This window comes from Scophthalmus maximus, chromosome 15 (assembly GCF_022379125.1).
Source record: "Scophthalmus maximus strain ysfricsl-2021 chromosome 15, ASM2237912v1, whole genome shotgun sequence".
NCBI classification, from domain to species: domain Eukaryota; kingdom Metazoa; phylum Chordata; class Actinopteri; order Pleuronectiformes; family Scophthalmidae; genus Scophthalmus; species Scophthalmus maximus.
This window is the reverse complement of record NC_061529.1, coordinates 9916992-9939561: the sequence shown is the minus strand read 5'-3', so window position 1 is coordinate 9939561 and position 22570 is coordinate 9916992. Positions and strand designations below refer to the sequence as shown.

The window sequence follows — 22570 nt, the reverse complement described above, 5'->3', positions numbered from 1 at the left end:
TGAAAAAAAATAAGTATAAAGAGTCGAACTCAAATATTGTATTTAAAAAAAAAACATGGCTATGACATCAAATGTACTTCATAATGTCCGATAACTTATAAGTTAAAAAAGAGGCTATGAACACACCGGAACAGCCGCTTTTCACTTGAACGCAGCCTTTTCCGGAAACGTCACATTGGCGGGAAGTAGCAGCCGCTTCGTCGGGTCGAACGCAACAAGCCGTCAATTTTAAATAAACACTTCACTCCGGAGTGAAACTCTGCTATAAAGCCGAACAGTGTGGCTGAAGTCGACATGTCTACTTCGTCTGTGTCAAAGGTAAAGACATATTCTGTCGTCACACACGTACCGTTATCCTCCATTAACACGGCCACGTCAACGTGTAGCGTGTCTAGTTGTTGTTGTTGTTGTTGTTGTTGTTAACCGACAGTGTTGGTAACAGGGCTGCTTCGTGTTCAAGCCGAGCGGTAAGAAGAAGATGAGGGAGCTCGGTTTGGGTGAGTCGTGTTGATTTTCATGAGAAAGTCTCTTCGGTGTACAGTGGTGACTTGTCGGGTGACGTGACTGTCACGTCTCTGCAGAGGACCACTTCGCTGAAGGCTGCGAAGGTGCAGAAAACACTGCGGCGCGATTCGAACTCTGTCAGCAACTGTGGGACAAACTCAAAACAGACACCGAGGTAAGTATATTCAGCACGTCACGCGACAAAGGGTCTACAGAAATGTTCAATGAAGAAGTATTTTTATTGTTCCAATTTAATCTTTGAGACTTGAATGTGATGTAAAGTAATGTAATATGTGTAATGTGAACATGAACAACCAGCTTCAGTTTAAACCACATTGCATGGTCCAACAGATTTTAAAACAAACCCTATTGGATTTACAGAGTGAAAGTACACTAAGATATTACAGTATTTAGAAATACAACACAACAGACAAGTCAAATCAAGGTGTATACTGCTCAATCGTAAATAGCTCTATTAATCGATAACATTTTAATTGTTTCGCCCATAAATCACAATCACAGCACTTAACAATCAGTACCTGTTGCAACATCCTCTGTCCTTAACCCCTCGACTCAAGTGAGGATAAACCACCCAAAGAAATGTGTCACGCAGAGCACGTACTGTATTTAAGACTGTGTACAGAGATCCAACAATTCCCACGATGGGCAAGCACTTTGTGACACTGGCAAGAGAAAGCTAACTAACTCTGAGAGGCAGAAACCTTGTGTAGAAAACAGGTTCATGGTGGACGGCCATCTACCTCACTCGCCTGTATCGAGAGGGAAAGAGAATTAGATAGTAGGATTATATCCGTCAATAGACTGTCTGAAACCATGTGAGTTCTACAACCGTGTGAATTGCAATGCGATGGGGCGGTCTATTTAACGCACACCGTTTTTCTGCTTGTAAGGCTTTACAGGATGAGCTCAACAGGAAAGTACTGGACAGTTTGCTGGACTTGACCAGGAAGTGCTCCACCACCCGTCAACACAGCGACTGGGCATCAAAGATGAGAGCCAGTGAGATTCCCACAGCAGCTCTGGTCCTTGGTATACAGACATTTTGCTCAATCTTCATCCCAAAATTTTAAATTTAATGGAAACAAACCAATTCCACTCCCTTTATATTCATTAGTCGTGGGTAATACTTTATGGACCTTGCTTTTTCTTACCATGTCCTCCAAAGGTGTGAATGTCCCGGATCATGACATGACCTTCCAGAGTCTGTCTGAGCTGCTGCAGCAGTCTGTCACTCCTCATGTGGCCTCTGTTCAGGCCAAAGAGTGTGGAAGTAAGGGACCGCCTTTCATTTGGATTAAGGATATTAGTTGTTGTTTTTTTTAATCTTGGAGCAGCATTGATTGTATCTTAAAAAATATCATGCCATTACTCCCATGACATGTTTGAGCTTTCAAATGTAATTTTCTAACTTCATCATTTCAGCATTGAAGCATTTGATGAAGAGGGTGCTGGAGAGGTTAACGGGTACGGCTGTGGATGATGAGGAAGAGGAGGAGGAGGGGGCTGAGCAGACGAGTACTCCGCTCCACAAGAGCTCACACTGCTCCCTCAGTACTCTCTGTGATTGGTACAACGCAAAAGCAAGGGTGAGACTGGAGGGTGTAGCTAGCACACATACATGCTTTCACATTGACTTGGTAAATGAAACAAGTTTGATCAGCTAAAAGCTAAAAAATAAAAGAAAAAGAAAGCAAGCAGCGTTGTCTCTGTATTTCAGAAATCCAGCACTGGTACTCCGGGAAAAAAGCGTAGTTCTCCAACCAAAGACGAGCACCAGCAGCCTCCTGTTGTGATTATTTTCAAAGACTTGGAGGCTTTCAATCCAAGAGTTCTTCAAAACTTCATACTCATCTGCAGGTGACTGGGATTTTTGGAGTTGAACAGACCTTTTTCCATGTGATTTTTACACAAAGGTCTGAAAAAGATCCACTTTTGTTGCCAACTTCTATAAACTAGTGAGAAATGGTGATCCATCCCTTTGTTAAGAATAACTGGTCAAAACAAATAAATTACTGATGAAGCTCAGCAGTTGTGATTCAGTTTTTGTGAAGTTGAAAAATGCATCTCTGTTAACTTGACTCTATTCCACAGTCTGTACATTGAACGTCTCCCGCTGATGTTCATCTTCGGTATCGCCACGTCACCCAGCACCATCCAACACATGCTGCCCCACTCGGTGTCCTCCCTGCTGTGCATCGAGCTCTTCCAGTCCCTGTCCTGCACCCAGCACCTGGCCACTGTCATCGACAAGGTAGTTTCACGCCGACACGAACGGAAGAGTACAACACAAATGTATTAGAAGTTATTAGTGTAAATAAATGAGTTCGTTTTCCTTCTGGGGCAAGATCACATTTGGTTTTATTTTAATGATAAGATATGATATTTTATTGTTTACTTCATCATCGCCAGTCTTTCTTACAGTTTTTTTTTTTTACTTTTTAGGTAAAATGTATTTGAGGTACTCACGCATGTACTGCATTACAATATATTGGTTATTGCATAACATTTAATCATGAAAGCGCTGTTACAAATAAAACGTTTGCAATACAGATCTCAGCCTCAAGAAAACTTTGACTGTTTTTTCTTCATGACATACAATATCGAATGTCAATTCTTTGCTTTTTAGTATTCTAGATTTAGAATAGTGTTCATATGGTTCTGCCTGATTTAAAACTGCAAAATTCATAGAAAGTGGAAGTTTGAGCTAAAATTTGGTTTGATCATTGATCACAGAAGCTCAAGTTTTGCAGTTTTTGGTCTGTAAATAAACAGGCGATAGATAAATGAAGACAAAAAAATTAAGTAATCTATAAAAATCCTGTTATAAACAATAATCCCTTTTTTTTTGTCTTGTCTGTTTTCCAGTTGATCCTGACACCTCAGTTCCCCTTTAAGCTCAACGGTAAGGTGATGCAGGTGCTGATCAGCATTTTCCTCTACCACGATTTCTCCGTGAGGAACTTCATCAAGGGCGTTCAGGTACAGAGGAGCTTCTAAATGCTTTCGTGTCCCGTCAGTTTTCCCTCTGGTTTTCGTCTTGTGTGTATGAGACTAAAATATCCTCTCTGACTCTGTGCAGCTGGCTTTGCTGGAGCACTTTCACTCACAGCCTCTCAGTGTTTTGTGCTGTAAGAAGAAGCAGGCTCTGCTTAACGTGACGCAGCTCGGTCACCTCGACTTGGAGAGGGTCAGGCAGCTGCCGTCGTTCAAGAGGTGCAAACTCGACTTGTTTTTCGTCCGAGTGCAATGACTTACTTTCTTCTTGTTACACAGTTTTATGTAGAATTGAAATAAATAAATAAAATGTGTAAATGCGCTACTTAATTTATCCACAAACAGTGGTCATGGTTTGTTTTACAGCCTTTAAATCTGGTTTAACTTAAGTGTTGTGTTTTGTTTTCCAGGTATGTGGAGAGGCAGGAACATCAGGAACAGGTCAGTCTGCTGACGGATGATGGTCATTTAAAGGTACATTCTCTGTTTTATCTCTACACCCCGAAGCACTGGCCAGTAATGAATGCACATATCCAGACAATCCTAACACTTCAGCTGTTTGTCTGTGTTTTTAGGAGGTTTGTCAGAGGCTGATCAAGGACCTTCGCAAATACCACAAGAACTATTACCCCGTCCTGAGGTGTCTCCACACTCTGACCTCGTCGTTACCTCGGTACCCTCTCGGCAAACAGGCAAGAACCCGCTGCTCTGTGTCTATACAATGTGTTGCACCGGGTCGTGGCTCTTTTAAATTGTAACCACACTTGTCTTTTATTGCTGCTGGTGTTTGATTTGCCTTGATGTGACACCGACGTTGTCTGTGTGCTGCAGATCAGGGAGCTCCATTTAATATGCCTGGAGAAGAATGTGTCGGAGAATGAGGATTACCAGTCGGCCATGAAGCTTCTGAAGTAAGGCCTTGATAATTAATCTGCGATGTTAACAAGTGGGACCAACAATTGGATTGCCAGTCTTAAAAAAAAAAATCTAAGGCTGAAGGAAGAATCCTTCAAAAGAATTCCTGGATCTGGATCACGATCTCCCCAAAATGTTTTTCACCTGTTACCATACAAGAGACCTTTCTTTAATTAAAATTTTCATGTGAATACATTCAGAACTTTTCAAGGAATCGTGCTAACAAACAGAAAACAGGCAAACTGTCATAACTGTAGGTAATAAGATCCATGCCAACAGTTTTAGGATTGCTCCTAAAGTTGTCTACTTTTGATAAGTCCTGGTCATGGCGACTCCTGGTGGCCAAATCGCTTTCATATTCAGTAAAGTAGTATTGTGCCTTTTTATTGTTTCACTTTTTTTTCTTCTAACTATGCATGAGCACCTCTGACCAACCCAGATCGTATCCCAACAGACACCTCTTCTGACGTTAGCCCCTCGTCCCGCTCAGTTGTAAACCTCCTGTGGCTTTTCCCTCCAGGATGCTGGCGAAAGACGAACTGATCACTTTGCTCCAGAGGTGTGCAGACATTTTGCAGTCCGTCAAGTCAAAAAAGATGAGGACTGCTCACGTCCAGCTAGAGGAGTTGCTTGCCAAATTTAAGCAGTTGGACTGTAAGTATTGAAAGTTTTGAGCCTTTTCTATCTTTTAATGTTCACCATTGGAATTGCGGAAATTTGATGTAATGCAAATTCTTTTTCTTCTTAACAGCAGCAGCTGTTGAAACTGCCCCTGTTGTGGAGGAGAACATCACCTCTCCAGTGAGAAATCTCCAAAAGAAAACCGACCTCTTCCAGCTGCAGAAGGTAACTCATCAGTCTGCGTTAGGCCTAATATTGAAGATTTATATTAATTGTATATAAAAATGTTCATCCATTTTTATTATAAAAATTTAACGGCAACAAACTAATAAACTTAACGTGATGCATATTTGTCAGTGAAACAGATGAAATGAGTAAGACATTTATGAAGTAGTTCTAATAAACCCAATGGATTTTAAATACACAATAACCAGATTTATATATTTATTATCAATAAATCAAAATGGTTTCAAATTCGTAAGAAACAGGTTTATGTATTCAAAATGAATCAACCCTATTTCTTTGAAACCACATGTTTATTAGTTAGGTAATCCATATTTTATATGCAAGTAAAATACATCTAAATTAGGTTAAAATATTTTTGTGAGTGAATATTGTCTTGTTTTACAGACGCTGCTGGAGATGAACGAGTCTCGGAGATCAAAGAAACTCAGTCCGTTTGAGGTTCTGCGAAATGATGCCCTTGAGTTCATCGACGGCTTGGTGAAGTAAAAAAAAGATTTACTTTCTTGCTCCACTGAAAGGAGGGCTGAATTTAACGGTATAGAATAACACATTGTAGCAATTGTTACCCAGCTAACGTCTCCTCACCCACACCCAGGAGTCATCTGTGTCCGCCAGAGTCACAGACGCTGAACGAAGCCTGCTACTACAGCTCGTCTGCCACCGTGAGACGCCACCTCAACGCTGCCCCTCGTACCTCCATTCAAGCTGCTCTCAGAACTCCCTACTATTATATTCAGGTACATCTCCCATTGTCAAGTGTGTAACAATCTTAGCTGAAGGAGGAATAGGATGGTACCATTTAGTTTTACGAGAAAGCTTGAAATTCTAAAAAATGTTGAAACACTCTTTGACTGTCCTTTCAGAATGACAGCCTTAAGACAGAGGATGGTTCAGTCTCCAAAGCCGCTCCTGATATCTGCATCGCTTACAAGCTCCACCTGGAGTGCGGGAGGCTGATCAACCTCTTTGACTGGCTAGAAGTGAGTTCATATCCTGAATAATTATTTTGCAGGTAACTTAATCTATAACATGCTAACGATCCTCCTCTAAGGAAAAACAACAATTGTTTGTAACCTTTGAACTTAAGCTTTTTGTTTACTGTAGAAGATGCTTTATTGACCCTGACGTTATTGATCTGAAGATATGGACGGGACACTCACGTGAATGAAAACGTCTTTTGTTTGTTTTCAGGCCTACGCCACTGTGGTCTCTGCCGCCGAGGGCAACGATCCAGATTCTGACGATTACGGGAAAGTGGATGAAGTCAAACAGTATCCTTCCACAACTTTTATCTACATATTTTTCTCCCATTTTTATAAATATTTTGTGTGGGTGATTTTCCACAAGAGGCAAATTAACTTAGATACAGCGTCAGGTCTTTGGTCATCTTGTTGTTTGGGTGGAAGCTGCTGCTGTATTTACAAGTAAAAGAGCAGCTGATTTCCTATTGAGACATACTGAAGTTTTCACTTTTGGAGAGTTTTGTCCACGTTTCAGAAATGTTGTTCCTCAGCTCGCGCTCCAGTGCTCGCTTCATCCAAGCCGTGTCAGAGCTCGAGTTTCTGGGCTTCATAAAGTCCACCAAGCAGAAGACGGACCACGTGGCTCGACTAACCTGGGGAGGCTGCTGACCAATAACACTCTGTGGTGCTTATCAATCGGGACTTGGATTTATATTTTGTACTGTTTTTCCTCCCAATAAAAAAATAAGTAAGTCACTGTGACATACATTTTATTTGTATTCATAGCTTTGGTAGAGTATAACAAAGATTTCTATCTTAGGATCTACATCTTATTTCAGGTGCTGTGTGGTCCAAAAACAGAAATGTAGTTTATCTTGAGTGTCTGGAGGAAATCTGAAATTTGTATTTTTCATAAAAAACAGTGATTACAGGGGTGGACAAGCTTTGAAGGAGTCATCGGATGTTGAACAAGGATTCTTCAAGTACTGATCGCACCTCAGAAAAATATACAAGTTAATTTTTTTTAATCATCAAAACAATTCTGAACTCTTAAAAGTTTTATTGTTTTTTCCAATAAGTACATTGGTTTCAAAATGATACCAGCAAAACAAAAGTCAAAATAAATAAAACACTGGTAGGGAGTGGAGAAAAAAAATTAGACCATGTTATGCTGAAGTTTAAAAAGTAATGAACAGAGGACAAACTGCAAACATTCTCTCTGCTCAGCTGTTTCTTCCACTTCTTTTCAGATTGACCAGCAAACCTTGTTTAAAACTCTGCTGCTTCATCATATATACATGTAACAAACAGAAACAAGTGACAATGTCTGGAATGCTGGGAATCATTACAAAAGTGAGATAACTGTAGATACGTACAGCAGGAGGAACATAGGCCACTGGTAGAGATAGGGTCCGTTACTTTGCATTAGGACCTGGTTGCTTACAACAGAGTGGTAACAACTGACAACAGCTTCATATAAACCTTTGCCCAAAGACAGAAATATGGCACAGTAAGAAAAGTTTCGTTTCATCTAGCTAAACTGAATCTCTTACAATGATGAGCTTTTTTTCTTTTTTCTTTCTTGAAATATACCATATGATAGCTCGCAGCGAGAGAGGCCCGTCTTGCAGACATTTCTGTGTCACACTCAGGAAACATCTGGAGCGGAGGGAGATGAAACAAAGCACAGAAACCAGACTTTAAAACTTCAAAGGCGGAGCTCAATCTGAGATCCAGCACATTTCTCACGTACGGTAATCCCATGAAAACAGGACTGTGTAAACACTGATGAAATGAAAAGTACTCACAGCTTGCAGGTTGCTCCCCGAATCGTCGCATTAGCTGATCGTGTGTGAACTTCACAAAGGTGTCATACTGTTCTGAAATTGACAGGAGATCACAACTTCGTTACAACTTCCATTATTGAAATGCACGCAATATTTTCAGATATTGACTAAAGTTTCCCAACGACTGAAAGAATTTCTAATTTGAGTTTTGTGTCACGTGCCACTCTTCCTCAGAATGTACCAACCTGCCAATTTTGAAGTCAGGGTCTCCTCGTACTCCTCCCGCACCTTGTCTTCCCGTTCTTTCAGCAGGCGTTCACAGATCATTCCAACTTGTCGGAGGGTGAATAATGGTTGTTCTCTTCTAGTAGGAGAGACGCCTCCAGAGGACGTTCCTGCGCAAATCAAGCAACAACAATGGAAGAATCGCCGTGTCATGTAGTATCTGTGATTACACAGTATACAATTCGACATTTCCACGTCGATACCAGTCTCTTCTACGGACAGAGTGTTACACCGCTCACCTGGCATGCTGGAAACATTCATAGTGGACGACTGGGAGGGGGACTCAGGAGAATAGCAGCACTCGGTCTGTTGGTAGCCTCCATCTAGATGCTTCCTCTTCTGAATGCGTTTGTACTCCTGCTTGATACTGTTGAGGATTTGTTCTAGACGGACAAGTGAACAGAGAAGGACACAGATGAGCTGGTGAAGACAAAGCCAGCTGCCACCTGGTCGATTCCGCCTGCGAGGTCTTCCACGGTGTTGCTGCCGCCTGAGCAGGCCGACACCAGGGACCTTACCTGCGCTGAGTCTGGACGATGACTCCCCAAATGGCGAGGGCTCCATGCTGAGGTACTTCCTAGGGGACGGGGACGACGGGGACACGGGGATGCACCTCCGTCTCTTGGGTGAAGCCGGACTCATCAGCGGGTCGAAATCCATGGTCCTCTTCAGGGTGGCTCCACACGCCATGACTTCAGTTAGTCAGGAGGAGAGGTGGCCGCAAAACACTGCAACAAGACGAAGACGACGCGATAACATCAGAAATGTCAGACGACCGCTGGCCACGGCCGCTCTTCAGCGCGACGTGCCGATCAAAACCTGGCTTTCCCCGCTGACATCGGTTTGATCCGCCGAGGAGTACACGCCGAGAATACTGCGCAGCTGAGGGCTTTAAACATCGGCTAGCGAGCTAACGTTAGCCGCGCTCGCTAGCCGACACTCAAAAAAAGACAACAAAGCTAACGTTAGCTCCGCCTGCAGCTGTTGCGGTTAAACAGTTGGATAGAGCTCCCTCTCACCTGCTGTTGGGACCGGTCTCTTCCGACTGCGTTCGACAACTCGTCTTGTTCTAAAAGTTGCTTGCCTGAAAGTTGCGGCGACGAGCAGCCAGCAGCGGGCCAACTGTCGGCGGTCAGGTAGCGGAGCTAGCCAGCAACGCAACTTCGCTGCTTGTTTGTGATACAGGGGGCTGTCGGCTTCTCCGGCTCGTGACGTCACATGTGAACAGCGCCGCGATGCATTCTGGGACATATAGTGAAACAGTACAAGATGGGAAATTTAAACGTTTGACGTCGTCGTCGTTGAAAATACGTACGGCCCAAGTTCACGGTTTTGATTTTATGGCTTACATTTATTCATTTACAATCATCCAAAATAATTTGATTGAATTAAATTTTAATCATCAACATTATCAATTAATTGGAATTAACAATGACAGTGTCTTCTCCTCCCCACAGGAGGGCAGTGTGACACATGATATACAGCTAATACACAGATAACGTCACTTATTGAACCAGTGTTTGCGAGATGGTTAAATTAATTTAAAAAAAAGGATTATATTACCTATGTTTATCTGACATAAATTATATTCATTGTGAGTAACTTAAAAAAATATTTGTATCTTTCAAGGTCTAATAACAATAACGCTCATAACTCACATCAAGAAGTTATATCAATATTTTGATTTAGTGGCTTTTATTTTATTAATTTATAGCCAAATAAAACAAAACCAAAAATCTTCTTGGCGAATTGCTCAGAACTCTACAGTAGTCCACAGTAAGTAAGAGCCTTTGACGAGGGGTCACAAGTAGATGTTGCAGAGACACACACACACACACACGCGCGCACACTTTTGAAACTTGAAGAGAAAAGAAATACATATCTCATCTCCAGTAAATTAGCTGCAGGAGCTGACATGCTGGTTTGCTGAGGTTTCATGATTTTATTGAAAAAGAAAAACATACCAAGTATGCTGACAACAATAATGATAAAAATAGACAAATGTCATATGTTCAGTGGACTCGAGTCCTGGCTTACACACCTTTAAGGAACAAAATGGCACAATGGATGCTTCACAAGGAGTGCCAGTGTAGCTTCACACAAAATGCTGTAACTCACTTACAAACACGTGTAATAAGCAGCTATGTAACATTTCAAAATCACTGCAGACTGAGGTTCAGATTTAATCAAAAAGCCATTCATATTTAGGACTACTTAGGATTAAGTACGACTCGCCATTTGCTTTGCAAAGAACAGTAAAAAAAATAAAATTGATTAAAATTTGATAGAATTAACAGCCAATTTTCACAATATCATGGTCTTACAAAACCATCAGCGTAGCTGATTTCAAATCACTAATGAGATGCTAATCTTCCCTACAAGCAGTGTACTGTCTTTCAAAAACTAACATTGAGCATGAAGGTAGACACAGTTATACTTTGCATTACTGCCACAATACTGCTATGATATAAAGTGAGAAAAAAGGTCAAGTTCCAATGGAAATTCTAGCTGAAATCTTTAAAGTAAAAAAAGAAAAATCTACACTTTTCAAACGGAAAAAGTCTGTTGCATTTGTTATGGTTGTTGGTAATATGACCATATTATTTTCCTGAATTAAATAAGATCATATTGCAGTTTTTGATCATCAGATTTGTGCAACCTAACAAACCATTTCTCAAGGGTAAAGACAGAAGCAAAACAAGATTGTATTAATATCACAGATTTCAGCTTTAAAGCAATAACATCTTGTCATCAGGTGTGTTTTCTCATGTTTTGGCACATTTCACAGTCACAGAGCATTGCACTGGGAGGGTCGGGGCTATTCTACAACATCTTTAGTTCACCGTTGTACCAGAGAAGAGCCGCTCGTCTTTCAAACCGCCACTACAGTGTGAGGCTCAGTCACTCCAGAAACAGTAACCTGGGCTACTTTGACTTGGGTGTTTCCACAGGTGGCTCCATCTTTCCCCGCCCCGCCTGCTGCGCTTCTCACACTCCTGGTGTTCCAGTCACTCTCAGCGCTGATGTCCAGAGGCTGCGTCGCTCCCCCGCATCCGTGGCAGATGTTGAGGAAGGCCCTGCGCAGGTCCTTGCTCCTCATGGCGTAGATCACAGGGTTCACGGTGGAGTTGAGCAGACACAGCATGCTGCAAAAGGCAAACACGGTCTTGATGAAGTCGTTCACTTTCCCAAAGAGGTCGTACACCATGATGGCTAGCAGAGGGCCCCAGCAGATGATGAGGGCCACCAGGATCAGAACCAGGGTTTTAGCCAGGCGGAGGTCCATCCGGACCTGCTCGGGCCTCACTGTCTGAACTTTATTCCCCTCTGCGGTGTAGACAATCACACTCCTCTGGGAGCTGCGGCTCAGCATGCGAACAGCGTGGTGGTGGGACTTCCAGAGGATGAACATGTAGGCGTAGATGATGAACAGGACCAAGATGCTCGTCATCCCGATCCAGAACATCAGGTACTTCTGGTCGATCAGCGGGAAGATGTCCGAGCAGACAGAGTTGAGACGCTTGCAGTTCCAGCCCAGCAGCGGCAGCAGTGAGATGACAATGGAGATTGTCCACATCAAACTGAAGGCAACGACTGCTTTTGTCTTCGTGACAATGCGTTTGTATGCCATGGGCCTGTGGATGGAGATGTATCGGTCGATCGCAGTGAGAAACAGACTTCCCACAGAGGCGGTGAAGGAGGCTATGACCCCAGCCAGCTTGAAGAGGAAAACGTTAGGGGTGTCCTTCCGGTGGAGGACATGGAAGTCCAGGAAGCTGTAGACAAAAATGATGCTTCCTATCAGATCAGCCACAGCCAGGCTGGCTATGAAGTGGTAGGACGGCCGAGATCGAAGCGTCTGAGAGTGCAGGATCACGCACAGCACCATGAGGTTCTCCAGCACCGTAAATGTACCCAGGGTGAGTGCCAAGATGGCGACCGCGAGCTGCTGACCAGGAGTCAGAATCATGAAGCACTCCATGTTGTCCCCAAAGTTTTCCCCACACCCTCCGCTTTCTGCAGACGTGCCATTGCCGAGTAAAAAGACCGATACGTTGGTGGGGAAGATCGGAGAGAAGCCTCTGTAAACGACCTCCTTATCTCCGGGTACGAGACCGGGGAGGGAGTGACTGATTGAGGCAGAGTGAGATTTCTCAAAATTTAAATTGTTCTTGATCAGGCTGGAGGCGCTGGAGGCGTCGTCGTAGCTGGCGTCGTTGGAGCCGAGATACTGGACACCTGTTGTTAATGTGCTCATGGTGGTGCCTGCTATCCGGTGCAAAGCCAACTTCATGGCTGCTTCGCGGCAGTGGAGATGCTCAGTGGAGAGGTGTGTGGTGACGCCGCATTAAAGCCGAGCAAAAGGACATCTATGAAGAAAAAGACAGAAAAACAAGCATAAATTCTTTCCACGAAGACTTCAGACAAAAAATGAATATGTACATCCAGCTATTTAAAATATAAAAAAGTTCCATTAATATTTATCAATGATACATATAGTGGAGAATTAATATGTTGCTGGCAGATATTAAGTGAGTCTGTGTATCAGCCAGCCGACTCCAGAACAGATGCATCCCAGACAATAGTGGGAAACTGAACAGTTGATGACAAACCTGTGCCGCCTCGGGGAAAATCACTGCATTAAGTATGTGGGACAACCAGGGCTTTCTTATTAATTAAAGTAGGTCATTAAGCATTAACCCCTTTTTTTTCTTTCAATAATCATTACATTAATTAAGCATCCAGGGAGAAACCAGACAAAGAGTGTACATACATGTCCAATGATCCATTTAATCACGATGTTAATTCATTACCAGTTTACTTTAAGGTTTTGGAAGAAGATGTTTTTGCAGAGGAGCAACAGTGTTGGCTCACGATTAAGCATGACCTGACCAGCTGAGAACGAAATACGTGTTGGAAACACATAAGAAAAAACACATTCTGTATTGACAAGCTTGTGTTTGGACCAAAGCTTTTCGCGTGGTTGTTAAAGTTAAAGCAATGAGGAAGAGAAATTGACTAAAAAAGTACATTTAAAAAAACAACCAAACAACGTACCTTGATTTCCTCAGCACGAACATCGACCCATGACGCAACAACCCAATTCAACTGAACTGGCAGAGAACCAGTCCGCCGCCGTCTCCACTCACAGCTGCTCCAACACAACTGGAAGCAGCTGATGCTGTTGTTCTCCAGATGGTTCGCCGGCCTGTCAATGTCAACTACAGTGAGCCCAGTCAGTCAGTCAGTCAGACAGACGGGCAGCCGCTGGGTGTGTTTGTGAGAGCGGGCGGTTATAAGGCTTTGTGCGCCCGTTGGTCACGTGGTCTGAGGTGTTCGCGCGCCGGAGGGAGCGCATCCCTGAGCCTCGTCCACTCCTCTTCACTGCCGCTCCTCCAAGGCTGCAATTAAAAAAATAACCATTTTAACAATCTGTGTGTATTTATCTATATGGCCCATTCTGCATGAGTAAGCTTTTGCATGCACGACAACGGGTTCTTACGTTGAATTGACTGGTTATATGAATGTAACACTCAAAAAATGATCTATGCATTTTAGTGCACAACTAATAGTCCTCTCTGAATATTCTGCACCATCTGTCTATTTTTTTTCAGTTGGAGGTCACACACACACACACACACACACACACGCACACACACACACACTACTACCACCACCACTACTACTACTGTCATGCGCAATTATTTCCATTACGCACCCTCAGAGGAGCCATCTTCCGACTTCCATGTATCTTGTTGTAGAGAATACATGACATTTGGCGATGGGGACAACAGTGACAGCCGCTGCACACCCTGCCAGTGCCTCCAGTTTTTGTTTTTTTTGGCAGAACAGAGGAGGCTGTAGAGTCATCCAACTAATTACTGCACACACTTGTTATGCTGCACTGGAAGTGCAGATTCACACACAGCCATTGATCATTTGTGGCAGAACACTGCATCCGATATGTCCTTTTCACGAAGATGATTTACGACAGACAGACAGTGTGAGTGAAACGTCCTATCAACTATCTGTGAATTATTTCAGATATATATGTGAAGTGCCTTCTGATTCACGGCTTCCTGTTTTAACTTTTGACTTGGGAGCTGCTATCTATTGTCTCTCTAAGCAGGGGGATTGGTAATCCATCGTGATAATTAGCATCATAATTTCATAGTCATCATCGTCACCCAAAGCACCGGCGAGAGAGATTTCACAGTAATGTGCGGCTGCTGTTTTCTTTCACGTCCATCTGTCTTTTGGTAGTGATTGATTTTCATGAAAAGCACCACAAAGCATCTCATTTAGTATTGATCCTTCTCAATGTACAGTCAACTTCTATCTAAGTGGCTGCCTGTATCATGAAATTATATTGACTCCAGTCTTTCCACATCGAAACTTTCAATCAATAAAACTAAAATGCAAATGCATGGGAATCAAAGAACCTTTTAAATCTATTTCATATTCAACTGTTTATTTTGTGAAATCGGACAGATAGCTGCATTTTGGGGCTTGAAATACTGCATGTAGTGGTTACACAAACAGTTCCCAGACACGACTCTATAGCACGCTGCCATGTCTCCGATGTGTTTGTGACAAGGTGTTGGAAGATGGGAGAGTGGGCATGGGGAAGGAGGGGAAGGAGGGGAAGGGAGGGGGGAGGGGGAGGAGGAGACGATGCACGAGGGAGGAGGTTGTGGATGAACGCTGACAGCTATTAACTCTTCCCTAATCTGCCACTTCTCTAATCTGTTCCTCTGTTCCCCCTGGAGACACTATAGCCAACATGGAGCCACAGAAAGTTTCTGTCGAATTTCTCCAAATGTAATGCTAGCTAACTTAATTCAACATTGTTTAACACGTTTCTTTAATCTGAAAAGGCCTGTGCATCCTCTCCCGCCGTCGGTCGACAGCCTTCTGCATCCTCCCAGCTCACTTCATCAGGCAGTTTCTTCCTCTATTTTCCCCAAGACTATTTGAACAGACTGCTCCCCACCCAGGAAACATCATCAGAGAAACAAACAGGGAGAAGTGAAGTGTGAACGTTGCCTGTCATGTTTCTCTCCTGTGTCAGAGCTCCCTCGCAGAGATCAACAGCTCAGTACAAAGTATGAAAAAGTTGTGACTTAGCGCCTTCTGTGACTGAATTTCTTCATGGCTGGAAGAAAAAAAACTGCAAACTGAACAAAAGAGAGAAAGCACCACATGTAATTCAATGCATGTGTTTTATCCATGATAAATAACGTAAAGGGGCAGTGAGCGATTCCAAAGCAATGCACGCTTTGTAAAAATCTTTCCTCTCCGTCCGTTAGCTTTCGCTTCTGTGTGTGCGGCGAAAAAAAATCGGGGTTTCCGGCTCAGCACTGGCCCTGTAAATCGAAAACAAAAAGAAGGTGCGGACCGCACCACACAACACTGCAAGTGCACATCACATCACTCGTCGAAGCCTTAAGAGAGTGGCTCTGACCTGGTGGTAAGTGCGTCGGACTCCCATGCCGGAGGTCTCGGGTTCGCGTCTCACAGAAGCAGTAAAATCACGACAACAACAAAGAGAGAAACAAGCTTTCTCCAAAATTGCAGACTGCCCCTTTAAGCGAGTTGAACAGTTGCTAAGCATAGACAGCATAATGGTCAGTGGGCAGAATCCCCTTCATGCACCATTAGCTTTTATAAAGACTTTTCTTTTTTTTCTCAGCAGAACACAGTGGTAATCACAAAGACTTAGCAGGTGGTTTGTTGTTCACTTGTGGAAACACGACGCAAATAAATGCGGAAATTGGTTGCATTTAATTTGTTCTCTTTGGTTTTTTCGGTCAGTGCAAGTTCATACGTCCCTTTTTTTTCTGTCTTTCACTGCTTTGGTACAGTGAGATACATTTAAACGCCACAGAGTCCTGGAATGAAAAAGGTTTTGTTACAAAAAAAGGTGAAAAATACTGCTTGGCAGTGATGCATTTGCCTGCACGCTGCAAGAAAATGCAGAATCCACGTCTGAGATACACTCCACACCATCTGTCTGAATGCATTTGTGGTGAGCAGTAAAGAACGGGTTGACCCATTTTGAGTGATGCTAAAACATTTGCTGCAAATGAAGCATTAGCACTGACTGCAGGGTCAGAAGTGGGTTTTGTGTGAAATCATCAGCGAGAAGAAAAAAAAGAACTGAGGCAGATGAAAGTTTCTCTCCTCCATTTTACTGTGGGTCATATTCTCGTGATGTTTATATTCCTTTCCACAATTTTGGGCATTACAGTGTGTCTGGTACACAGATAAATGATCATTTATTTTTTTGCAATCAATTATGTGTAAACTCTGTCTATTGAATACAGGCACTGTGCTCTGAGGGAGACACAGCAAGGCACAGGAGGTTGATGAAGTTTAAGGGTCAAGATATCACACATACTGTGAGTCTTGGCTCAAAGATAAACATTAGTGGCCTGTACCGTAGAGGTTTTGAATGCACCTAAACCAAATGGGGAGCAGTGTTTTTCCAAACCAATTTCATTGAAACCACGCCCGTTTCCATATGACGAAAGTCTCCCAAGTCATCACCCTAAGCCCAATCAGAAGTGGAGATACAAGCAACCAGGTCTGCAAAGAACAGAACACCTAACACTGCATGACATCTGGAATAGTGTTTTCTTCTTCTTCCATTAAGCAGGTGGTGCTTAAATTCCGAGAGATTTGGTGATTTACTGGAAGTCTCCTAACAGAGTATGTAATATAAGGAATTTATGGACCCTTAATTTAATCCATTACACATCGAGTGTTTTTGTTTCCTAACACACCGATTGATCTTAAGTTCACAGTATCATCACTGTTCACCTGCAAACAAACAATATGTATGTATGTGTTTGATTCACTGCATCGTATGTTTATTGCAGTGTCACACGTAGAGCTGCCTCGTGCATGTGTACATGTAATGCTGCTGGTTGAAAGATTGTTTATTTCGACAGGCTTTTAATTTCCACACATTGCGGTGCATTGCGGGGTCAACACGGTGGAGCTATATCTGACCAAAATACGATGACTGTGGACCCCAGGGGAGTGTCAGCAAAGACGCTGATTTGGATTTTAACAGCACGCGAGGACAGATTTGATTTTGATCCCTGTCTGATTGAGCTCATATCTCCCCTCCTAAAGTAATCGCAGCCATCTGGGCTGGAAAACAGATCGATGGCTACAGGGCATAAACAACTCTGCTGGCAGCCGGCCACCAGCCATCACGCTGAACCTAGTGAACGCAGCCGATCGCTTTACACCTACAGCACCCCGCCCCACGCAGACACACGCGATTCACAGCTTGTTGCCAAATTGACTGTAGGCTCACGTGTGTGCATTACATTTTAAATCATCCGTCGATATTGTTCATTAAGATAGCACAAAACCAGGATCCGTGTCAGCTTTGAAGTGAATAAACGGCTGCTGTGTTTGTTTTTAGAAAGTATTAATTCACCTGTTGTGATTCACCTTTTCACTATTCACATTTAAAATATCAGATTCTCTCCCTACGTCCATTTTACGCACTCAGCTGTCTCTGTATTACTTCGCGCAATTGTCATCGACCTCTCGCGTAATAACGGCGAAGCTCTGCAGAAAACAATTCTTTTGTGTCTCGACAAGGACAATTATCAGTCTCACAAGCTGAGAAATGCAATGAAAGCTGCAACTTGTCTGTGTTAGCATTTCAGGTGCATCACCATGGAAACTTTGCTGTGCCGTAGCTGTTCAAGGTCACCCGCATTTCCCCTTTGTGGTGAGTGCGAATATGTGCGCGTGTGTGTTTGATTCTGTGCATGTATACATCTCTGCAGAGACACTCAGGCGGCACATAAGAACCCCAGTTGGTTTGATGATGGTGTTTTTGGAAAGCAGCGGATGAATGCGTCGTCTACGGGTTCTGTTATTATTCGGGCCCATCACCACGTCGGGATTGTTGCGATCCTTCAAGTCAGATTGTTTCCTCTTCGCTTGCTGATGGTAACTCTCCGTTGGTCTCCTGTCCAAACACAAATTCCTACCTTTACTCAGCGTTCAGCAGAGCCTGATGTTCAGCATTACTGGAAAAAAAAAAAAATCCTTTCACTCTGTTGTCAGAACATTCTAACCTCTACTTTCCTTGAACGATTCGAATGAAACATGTTATTGTATTTCTGTCTCTGGCTCCTTTTTGTGGCTAACCAGAGCTTGAATTTCTTTCTAAATTGATTTTAGGGATACATGGAAGCGACAGATCAAATTATTACTCTTTTGTGTGAAACTGTGTGGTTCAGTCACAGAGACATTTATCCCAATATTGCCGTGTAAACTGCTTTTAGGAGCATTGGTGAGCAATTATTTCTCCATTTCACATTAATATTTAATCACAATTAATTATTTCCATTTTCTCTACTGTCAACAAAACCAATCAAGTGACCAACATTGCTTGTCTGTTGCCTTCTCCTTTTTATCGCCCCAGTAAGTATTTCCTTGTGAGGAAGCACGCTGGTCTATCTGGAAATGACAGTGTCCATGTTTGTTGTGATGAAGGAACCTGTTATGCAGTTATGCAGTGAGACAGTGTAGCTCATTTGTGTGTCTTTAATAACTTTGGAACAACAGTGGCGCTCTGTGGCCTGAGGTTCATAGAGATGTGCTGTAACAGGCTTTAGATCCACGGATATTACTCTATTTTTTGTTGTATGTCACAACACAACAACTTTGTTGAAAAGAGGAATTGTAGTTGTGCTGCAGGTTCAGGTTCTCTGGTTTTCTTCAGGTCATAATGGTCTAACGCAGCTTTGCTTTCACGGAGGTTCAATTCTCATCATGCTCTCTCTCAGATGCATGTACATGGGTGAGGTCAAAGGTCATGACCACCAGAGTCAGGAGTTCATTGTTAAGTTTTATTTGATTAATGATGTGTCACCGGACAACACCTGTTCCCACAAAGAAATCAGCACATTATCCTATTCGTTCCTGATTATTTCCCTTTCAGACTCACTGAATGTGAAGCGTTCTGTGCATCTCATAGTTTGTTCTTGTGTGTGTGTGTGTGTGTGTGTGTGTTTTAATGCGTGAGAGCATTAGTGTGAGAGCTTCTGTGGCATCGAAGGTGTTTCAATTTTCTCTGTGATATATGAGCTCTGGGATCTTGGGACAGACAGTCTCATATTATGTTATTAAAGCTGACAGGTTTTGACCATAATCATTAGAAAATGGAATTCATGTGAAGTCTTAACGCACGCTATAAATGTATTAGCAGCAATTTGAGGTGTGTATGTCTTTTTCTTTTGTTAAATATCAGAGGCATAATAATTGTATCTTCAAAAAATGTCAAAGGTTCCCTATTTATTTCATTTGTGCATCTGATATTTTGCATGCTACTTCTGATAACACCAACAGCGCTTCTATTTGTATCAAAATGGCATTTTGATTGATTCCCAGAGGGATTTTTGTTTTTTGTGGTAGCAAAATACAACTCACATGCAGCAGTGTGAGCCCCAAAAGGAGCAGCCCCATCTGTCAGTCCTAAGAAGTAACCACAGTGTTGAGAGGAGATAAACACGGGGGAGCTCCAAACGCAGTGTCAGGAGGTTGAATGTTGGACTTGAATGAAACGTTGAAAGCATCTCGGTTTTGTTCTGTTTGTCTTTTGTGTTTGCAATTTGCACGACCTTGAAGCTGAAAGCAAACACGGCAAGGGACAAAATGCTAGAGAGCGTTCAAGAAAAAGATTATGCAAAAATGTTGTAAAGTCTGAAAAACAAGAAAAAACAAGAACACAACACTGCTCAGTCCAAAGAACAACACAAACTACTTGATTCATTTTGTTCTACAGGCTCAGAAATGAGTGAGGCAGGAGTTAGTTCCCATGAACACTGTCACAACAGCTGTGTAATGAAAATAAGCCAGACTGTGCAAGACAAAACACAACACCTATATTATAGTATACATATTTAATTTAATTTCTGCTTTTGTGTGTGTGTATATATATATATCATGATTTAAGATTATGTATATAATTCCGTTACATACCAGCATTGTTCTTGTCTTGTAAACCTGTAAATATACTATTGCACAATATTCACAATAAAAGATGATCATGTTTATCCATGACCAAGAAAATGCTGCAAAAATAGTAAAAGAACAAAGTAGACATGAACAAAATTAAACAGAATAAAAAAGAAACTCTCTGCCGTCCTTTCTACGATCATATCTTGTGCAAAGCCCAACATCATGACCACACATCGGCTGGTGACAAATAGATTTAGTTGAGGGCTTTTCACTCGACATCTTTTTAATCCAACTGTTCTAATGCTATGTTTAGGAGGAATGATCAGTGATTACCCAAAACATCACTAAAACATGTTTTTTTAGAAAAATATATTGGACACTGCTGCCTTCCATTGTAATCAGGCTTTGAAGGGGGCCTCCTGTGGTGAGTGACACTGTCCCCACATCCTGCATGAGGACTATCATACTAATCAAATGGCTGTTGAGTGATTCTTTTTAAATAGACTGCATTTATTTACAGCATTATTAACTATCTTATTATCGTCATTCAGTTTGTCACTTAGCTATGGCTGGTTTTCAATAGATGTGATTTTGTCACCAGAACTCACTCATTCATATTGTTTGAATAAACAACAGCCTGTGGAATAATAATTAGATTCATTTCTCAGTTGAAATCACTTAGGCTCATCGGGCTGAGTTTAATCTCCATCAGACACGAGATCAAAACAATTTTTTTAAAAGAATCTTATCAGGGTGGATTAGATTCTCGTGATGGTAGCTTTTGCAAAATCTAATTAGACAAAAGCAATTTCAGGACTGCACCTTTTCTCCCTTTACCAACTTGCCTGTATGTGTGTGTTTTGTATTTGTGTGTGTTGTTCTAAGGATGAAAGTGAATCAAGTGTGAAATATCCGTTGTGTGCTTGCCAGTATATTATAAAGATCAGCTATTACTCAGCTACTATTTAGGGATAGTTTGAAAGAAAAAATGCGAACATGCTCACAGCATAAAACAGCAGGGTAGAGCCACTTAGCAGCTTAATAGGATGCTTATTATCACCCTCGTATCTTGTTTTGTGTCTTGTTTTTTGTCCACACACACGTATTTTGTTACATCGGGACACATCATAGCTGTCTTCATACACGTCAACTTGGCAACAATGCAGAGAAAGCTGTTTCCTGAAATTCTGAATCATTCCTACGTAAGCCCACGGTTTGACCTGAAAGATTCTCCCGCAGGACGCGTCGAAATCATCAACACTCTACAAGTGTCGGAGGAGGGGCTCAACCCAACAGCCATCACAAACGCAACACACGTGTCAGCAAAGATTTTCATTTATTTTTTTATGGAACGCCTAAGTATTATTTATGCACAACAGGTCACAAAAGTCTGAAGAGAATATTAAGCATGTGCATTATTCAGGGGCAGCTATGAATCTGAGAGAGCCGTGACAATCACATTAGTCGATAAACACAGAGGAGCGACGAGGACGCCCACGAGTTCCCGTGGGAGAGCTTCCAATTAACACCCGAGCTTTCTCCTTGACATGTCGGCTGGCTCGAGATGGAGAGACACGGAGAGAGGGAGTGTGTTCAGGCATCGCGCAGAGGGACATGCATTATTTATTACATTTGAAATGTACGTACTCCGTATGAAATTTAGGCTGAGTGCACGCAAGCCACTGTGAATGTCATCCTTTTTAGAATAAACTAGTTATCCTTTCATATTGGTAGTATTTAACACATATATTGTTATATTTATTGTTCTATTTAAAACTGTCAATGGATTGCCATTGTATTTTGGTCCATACATTCCCGCTCCCCTGAAGATGATTTGTATTAATCGTTTTTTCTTGTTTTTCTCATAGTGTCATCAGGTCAAATTTTCCTGGAGTTCACGTCAGAAGGTCTCGCTCTCTGTGAAGATAAACAAACATACGCAATCATTATAATATCATTTACAATATCATAACACTATTTACGTGACATATAAAGTCTACAAGGCTCTCCATGTGTTTCGCTTTCCACCGACTGTCGTGTGCCGACGCAGCAGTTTCTCCCCCGGCTCCCTTGAAATGTTGAGCAGACGGAGGAGAGAAAGTCTGATCCCCGCTCCTCCCTGCAGACCTTTTGGCCCCTCAGTCGCCCCGGCATCATGCTCTAGGTTTATTTAAACAGTTTCTGCCCGTGGCAATTACCATAGTCCGAAGGTCCTCTGAAGAGGAGAGAGGGAGGAGTGTC

General features: G+C 42.4%; 3 protein-coding genes across 7 annotated transcripts; 1 reads left to right on the top strand and 2 right to left on the bottom strand.

The window, feature by feature from the left end:
• Positions 1 to 158: 158 nt before the first annotated feature.
• Positions 159 to 7019, top strand: orc3 (origin recognition complex, subunit 3). Of its 3 annotated transcripts, none has more exons than XM_035610527.2 (20): positions 159 to 318; positions 443 to 497; positions 582 to 679; positions 1416 to 1554; positions 1691 to 1795; positions 1948 to 2111; positions 2243 to 2382; positions 2617 to 2776; positions 3391 to 3504; positions 3605 to 3738; positions 3930 to 3993; positions 4095 to 4211; positions 4351 to 4430; positions 4955 to 5088; positions 5189 to 5280; positions 5686 to 5783; positions 5897 to 6038; positions 6165 to 6281; positions 6493 to 6572; positions 6827 to 7019. In XM_035610527.2, exons 1-20 carry the CDS (start codon positions 295 to 297, stop codon positions 6930 to 6932), a joined length of 2163 nt encoding a protein of 720 aa, XP_035466420.2. In that variant the 5' UTR covers positions 159 to 294; the 3' UTR covers positions 6933 to 7019. The 3 variants fall into 3 exon arrangements, 2 of the variants coding, with proteins under 2 accessions (XP_035466420.2, XP_035466419.2); XM_035610526.2 differs by having other exon boundaries at positions 5186 to 5280; XR_004785343.2 differs by lacking the exon at positions 6827 to 7019 and having other exon boundaries at positions 5186 to 5280; positions 5686 to 5778; positions 6493 to 6516.
• Positions 7020 to 7306: 287 nt separating this feature from the next.
• On the bottom strand, positions 7307 to 9563 carry LOC118286254 (akirin-2). Of its 3 annotated transcripts, XM_035610576.2 has the most exons (6): positions 9355 to 9544; positions 8854 to 9063; positions 8575 to 8718; positions 8296 to 8445; positions 8072 to 8143; positions 7307 to 7922 (listed from the first exon to the last, which is right to left on the bottom strand). In XM_035610576.2, the coding sequence occupies exons 2-6, from the start codon at positions 9023 to 9025 to the stop codon at positions 7912 to 7914; spliced, it is 549 nt and encodes a 182-aa protein (XP_035466469.1). In that variant the 5' UTR covers positions 9026 to 9063; positions 9355 to 9544; the 3' UTR covers positions 7307 to 7911. The 3 variants fall into 3 exon arrangements, with proteins under 3 accessions (XP_035466469.1, XP_047183165.1, XP_047183164.1); XM_047327209.1 differs by having other exon boundaries at positions 8575 to 9063; positions 9420 to 9563; XM_047327208.1 differs by having other exon boundaries at positions 8575 to 9063; positions 9355 to 9551.
• Positions 9564 to 10232: 669 nt separating this feature from the next.
• Positions 10233 to 13682, bottom strand: LOC118286242 (cannabinoid receptor type 1B-like). Its single transcript, XM_035610535.2, has 2 exons — positions 13394 to 13682; positions 10233 to 12705 (listed from the first exon to the last, which is right to left on the bottom strand). The coding sequence occupies exon 2, from the start codon at positions 12627 to 12629 to the stop codon at positions 11208 to 11210; it is 1422 nt and encodes a 473-aa protein (XP_035466428.2). The 5' UTR covers positions 12630 to 12705; positions 13394 to 13682; the 3' UTR covers positions 10233 to 11207.
• Between the last annotated feature and the right edge of the window lie 8888 nt (positions 13683 to 22570).